At 39.8% G+C, this 6,000-nt stretch overlaps 1 protein-coding gene across 5 annotated transcripts in view; it reads right to left on the reverse strand.

Moving 5' to 3' along the window:
• abcc3 (ATP-binding cassette, sub-family C (CFTR/MRP), member 3) overlaps positions 1-4,254 on the reverse strand; it is a 63,750-nt gene extending 59,496 nt beyond the window's left edge. For 2 of the 5 annotated variants that reach the window (XM_035404876.1, XM_035404875.1), the window contains exon 1: positions 3,876-4,254. In XM_035404876.1, coding sequence (XP_035260767.1) covers positions 3,876-3,905 — 30 coding nt within the window. In that variant the 5' untranslated portion in view covers positions 3,906-4,254. The remainder of the gene's footprint in view (positions 1-3,875) is intronic. The other 3 variants (XM_035404873.1, XM_035404874.1, XM_035404877.1) reach the window with 3 other exon arrangements.
• Between the last annotated feature and the right edge of the window lie 1,746 nt (positions 4,255-6,000).

Below are 6,000 nucleotides of genomic sequence, written 5' to 3' on the forward strand. Positions count from 1 at the left end.
GTGAGTGAATGGTGTGCCTGCCCTGCGATAGGCTGGCAGCTTGTCCAGAGTGTATTCTTGCCTCTCGCCCGATACACGCTGGGATAGATAATATAGATAATGGATGGATAAATGGACTTCCTACTTGACTACACATGACCAAAATGCCAGCAAAATAATAATTTGGTATCAGTCGAATTTTCTAGAGAGCTATGTGTGCAAATAAGACTTATGTTTATTTAAATAGCAGACAAAGCATTTTTGGCTGGACCGCAACAGCGGGGCCAGCCCTACGAACGTGAATGTCTGTGACTGAGACACTGAGTGACATTCAAACTATGTGGCCATGCTGCCTTATCGATTTTGATTTGAATATAAAAATACCTTAATTACAGCAAAATAATCAGATAAAAGTCATGGATCTTGAAGGGTTAAAAATAAGTCTGGCACAGATCTGATCCTCAGACAGCAGACCAATTGAAATATTTTAAACATATCCTAGAGAGAATCCTTTTACACATAATTTAGATCCCTTGGAATTGTTTCTATAGCCCGGTAATTAAGTATTGTTTTGTGTCATAATTGATCATACTTCAAGAAAAACAAGCATTAAAGTTACTATATTTACTTGATATTTTATTAAATACACAAATGATAGCAAGACAAGGCAAATTGAAATCATACTCGCATCCTGAACTTAATCTGCCTTTCCTCCTGATATGAAATGCACCATTTCACACGCAGAATGCTGTAACTGAATAACATTCTTCACTCTCACACAATTTTCAGTCTCCTGACTCCTCTTATAATTCAAGCCACTGTCGTTCTATCCCCTTTCAAATCAGTGATCACACAGAGTACCATGCTAAATTCCACCGTTAGATGACAAGGGTTCCTTAAGGACACGAAAAACTGCAGAATAGGAGACTAGCAAAGAAATGCGCTTTACCATGCTGCACTGCAAAAGCACCGGTGGCAGTGTATTCAGGCAGCCCCAACTGTGGAACCACAATACGGAGGCACTAATACTGCTATGTTTGCAGCCTCAGTCCTCACCACCTGAAGCAACGGATTGGGCTAGATTTTGAAGTCACCTTGGTTGACACACATTTCTACAGGGTTCGGAATAATTGAGGTTAAGAAAATAACCTCACACACTGCTTAACTCTGCTGGAGAGCACCATTATCATATGAACCCTTACCTTCCAGTTGGAGCGCTGAATTTGGGAAGCACCTGAGAAGCTGGTATCGGCATGTAGATACATTAATATCTATGTGGAAGTTTCAAACATTTAAATGTTTTATTCCTGGGATCAGCATGGCTCCAACTCTTGAAAAGTGTGATGAATTAAACCTTTCTTTTTGGCACCAACAACGATGAACTTGCTATTAGTCTTCCTGCCCCCAAATTACAATTTGTCAAAGTCTCTATTTTTGTTGTGATATTAAAAGCTGCATTTAAAGAAGCATTTAGCTCTGTCTGCCTTTTTTGTTTTAGATGTCTTTCATGGTACACAAACAGCTCGCAAACATAAAGAGTAAACAGTTGTAAAATATAGTATAAAATGTCTGAATATAGGAAGTAAAAACACAGTACATCCACACTAACTATCTGTCAGACTCAACTGGAAAAAGGGCCTGCATGATGAAGTCAAGACAGAGTCAAACACAGAATTCAAAATCTGAAGGTCATTTAGAGCCTGTTTCAGTACTGACCAGTTCAGATCAAAAAGTTATCAGCTGGCGAGACAGTTTTCAGATGTTTCCAGATCAAATTTTGTTCACTGTTGAACTAGAATGCCTGCGTGTAGTCTCCGAGATTCTGCGTGTCAAATTTTGCTTTACTTAGGCCTAACTTTTATCCAAAAAATGTGGGATTCTCATCTGCATCTACAGTTGCAGTTTGATCTGAATTAGGTTAGAGTTTGAAATACTTATTCATGGAATGTTACAGACCTACACTGAATGTACAGGCAAGAAGAAGGAAGCTCTATAACACATGCTCAGCTGCAAGCGGTACAGAGATCATGTGACTATCAACTGTATGTCTCCAAACACACAAAGCAAGTGTGTTCAGAGCATGAAGTACTGACTGTCCACTGCCCCATTCATTCTTTATGGTAATAGGGATTTTGTCCCTCACAGTGCAGCGCTTTTTAAATCCTGTAATATTTAATTGCATTCACAGATCTCAACTATTCATCCGTCCTAGGATTCTTTTGAAAAAACCTTTACCCTCTGACCCAAATACACTGTAAAACTTTCAGTGTTAAATCAACTCTTACAGAGTACATAATGATCCCTATTGGTACAATTGAATGAACACTGGACATTTTACTGTGTATCAGTAAAGGCATTGTTATAACAGTAGTGGCTCTGTACATATAGGGTATGAGAGACATTAAATAATTGCAGACTGGCTTACACTTAGAACATGGCACTCAGTGACAGGAATTGTGAGAACATAACAGGATTACATTTCAGATAAACATACTTCTGACAGAGGCTTCTGAAATTACTTTCAGAAGATTACTTTTCCCTGTCAAGCAAGGACATAGCTAAGAAACTGTACAGCAAACAATGACTCGGTCGGTTGACGGTCAAAAGCGTAAAACTAATGATAAAACTTTGTTTTATTATTCTTTTAATGTGGTGTCTCAGATGTAGACTAATTTAATTCAAACATGCCGATAGATTCTGCGATTACGTGACAAAATGGGAAATGAAGAAAAAATCTATTCCAGGAGTCTCGGTTTACTGTTTTCCCGCTGTTGAATAAAGGGGTTAAATCTAACCGTCTGGTTTCTTAAGGGAAAACGGTCACAGTCACACACACTGAGTGCCATGGTTACCTCGAATAACCTCCTAAACAACCGAGACCTTAGTGTAAGCAAGCATACCAAGGCACGTATCAGGTGTGGTATCTATGGGGGCTGAAAGACGCTGCCGAAATGCAAAAAACGTACGACGTTCTGACTTTATTAACCCAGGATAATTATCAGCATGTGTAGCGCAGCAAAACATGTCATGCCGTTTTGAAAAGATGATTAAAGTCTTAACAGAGCTCGCTATGGGATTTTAAGAAAAGATTTAGTTAATGGGCTTTAGCTAGCCGTCAGTGAAATCGCACAGCCTTCTGATAGGCTACTTTATTTTATAAATTGGTAGTGATGACGGCGTCAGAACACGAGTACGGAGAAACATGTTATAGCCTATCTACGTTATACATGAGATGCATGACTGAATTAATGACAATGTAGCCTACGTTGTAGCTTGTGGAGTCGTTCCGGTTAGTCTATAGGTAGCACACAATCACAGAAATGCCAGAATATTAATTCGCTGTGACAGAACAACTTGAACTCATAGACCATCTCGCCATTTTATACCGTTCATTTCCAAATAGTTATAAATGGGCCTGCACAGTCAAGTCTACCCACTGCAGTCACACATAGACTATGCAACACGTGTAAGAATAAGTGGTTTTTGCCATAATGAAAGCGAAGATTTGGCTAGTGACCCATAGCCTTGTCATTTATATATCAGTAATCAATGCGGTCTGAATAATAGCTCGCTGTAATAACTTGAGCATTTTTTCATTTCAGAATTCCACCCAGCACCCACCCTACACGAAGGCGAAAATATTTCGAGTATTTTTACATGTAGACACATTAGCACATTAGCTCAGTTAATCAAGTATAATGATAAAACCCACAGCTTCTAAAGAGAAAACGTACGGAGTCAAATGCACATTTAAACTAATAGATCATGTACAAACTATCTAAAAGTGAAATGATTGACAATTCAATGAATTCCATAAGATGGGCTACTGTTCTTAATTCGGATCGTTGTAGTAAAAGTGTAGAGTACAGTGAAAATTGTTACACTAGCAGTCTTACCCAGAAACGGGCTCCACAAAAGTGCTCCATTCCGCTTCGCCTCGGTGCTTCACCTCTCCCTAGTAGGCAACTACGAGTTAGTATCGCGTTCTTATTTCGCCCTTCAGTATACAAAGAACACAGCCTACGTACAGAACCAGTGATGTAGCCTAGTAGAAATTCTCTCTAAAAGCAGAGTTCTACTCCGCTTCCACTCCGCCTCCAGTGTCTCTGCCGTGTTACGTTACAGATTTATCTCCCCTTGTTACAGAGTAGATCGTTGTAGCATTTGGAGGTTGTCATGACCATGAGTCCGCCCATTGCTTCTCTCCCCATTTGGCCCGCCCTGTGCGGAAGTAAATTGCCGGCAAACACCAATCGTAGGTTAAATATAGAGTTCTAAAATACTCAACGAAGATAAAAGAGTATTGTTATCGAAATGCCAGCGCTCTTGTCAGTCGAAAGTGTATTTGTTCGATAATTTTGAGAAAAATGTAACGATTTGTCTGTCGGTAGGCTACAAAACACCAGTAGGCTAGTTAAACGCAAATAACGCGCTGTCCAAACAGTGAATTATGAAACTGCAACTCAATATTTAAAGCATGCAGACATGTAAGCGGTTTAGTTGTTGTTCGACCAAACATTAGAATAGGCAAGACGCGTGATGTAACCAACTTTAACCGTGGTAGCGCTGTTGGTAGGCTACCAGACTGGGTGGTTCCAGCATCTCAGAAACAACTACCCTCCTGGGCACTACAGTCTCTGGAGTTTACAGTGAAGGTTACGATAAACAAAAGCATCCACTGAGAGGAAGTTCTGCGGGCGAAAACAATTGGTTAATGAGAGAAGTCAGAAAAGAAAGGACAGGCTCATTCAAGCTAACAGAAATACAGCGAATGTTCAAATAAGAGCTGTTCACAACAGTGCAGACGGGCATCTCTGAACGCATAACACATTGCAACTTGAGGCAGACTGGCTACAGCATCAGACGACCACACTGTGTTCCTCTCTAGTCAGTTAAGAAAAGGAATATGATGCTAGTGGGCACGTAATCACCAAAACTTGACGAACGAAGGTTGGAAAAATCTCTCTGATAAATCTCTGCTGCAACATGCAGATGATGTGGTCAGAATTTGGCATAAACAGCATTAATCCATGGATCTATCCTGCCTTGACTGTGCAGGCTGGTGGTGATGGCGGTATAATGATGTGTAGAATGTTTTCTCCACACACATTAGGCCCCTTAATACCAATTTATCATCATTTGAATGCCACAACATACCTAAGCATTGTTGCTGACCATGTGCACCACTTTATGGCTAGTCCACCCTTTTACAAATTGATACTTCCGGCAGGATAATGTGCCATGCCACAAAGCAAGCACACATCTGAAGCTGGTCCCATGAACATGACAGTGATTTCTGTTCACTCTAATGGCCTGCAGTTTCCCCAAATCTCCATCCAATAGCGCACCTTTGGTGGAATGGGAGGTTTGCGGCATTAATGTGTGGTTGAAAAATCTGTGTGAAGTATGTAATGTTATCGAGTCAGCAAGGACCAAATCATGACTGAATGTTTCCAGAACCTTGTTGAATCCATGCTATGAAGAATTAAGGCTGTTGGTGGCAAAAGGGGATCATACCCAGTACTAGATAGGTGTACATAAGAAAGGGGCCACTGAATGTACATGAATCTATGCATTTTTTAGCTTGTGGCTGTACATGTATTTAAATGTATGTACATTTAGTATGTGATATGTAAAAACAATATATTCTTACAACCTGTACAAGTATTCTCTATAGTATTTTCTGTGTTATATCACCAGCATAAGTCACATAATTTACTTTACAAGCATGGGTGTTTCTACTTTATGGGGTTGGGTTTTGTTAGCGTGAGCATTCGTATCAACTCAGATGACAGCCTATAGTCTGGTATGGTCAAGGGAATGCTGTGCTAAAGCATTATTCCCCAATCAGATGAGTCAATTAGAAATCCTTTTCCCAGCATTGTAACTGAAAATGGCCCTCAGGTGGAAGCAATCCGTACGCAGTCAATGATTGTTTTTTAAAATTATTTATTTATTTATTTTTACAAATTACATTTTTGTTTGTGGTCGTGGTTAATAAAGAAGTTTGACAGAGAATAC

The sequence above is a fragment of the Anguilla anguilla genome, chromosome 2 (genome assembly GCF_013347855.1).
Source record: "Anguilla anguilla isolate fAngAng1 chromosome 2, fAngAng1.pri, whole genome shotgun sequence".
NCBI lineage: Eukaryota > Metazoa > Chordata > Actinopteri > Anguilliformes > Anguillidae > Anguilla > Anguilla anguilla.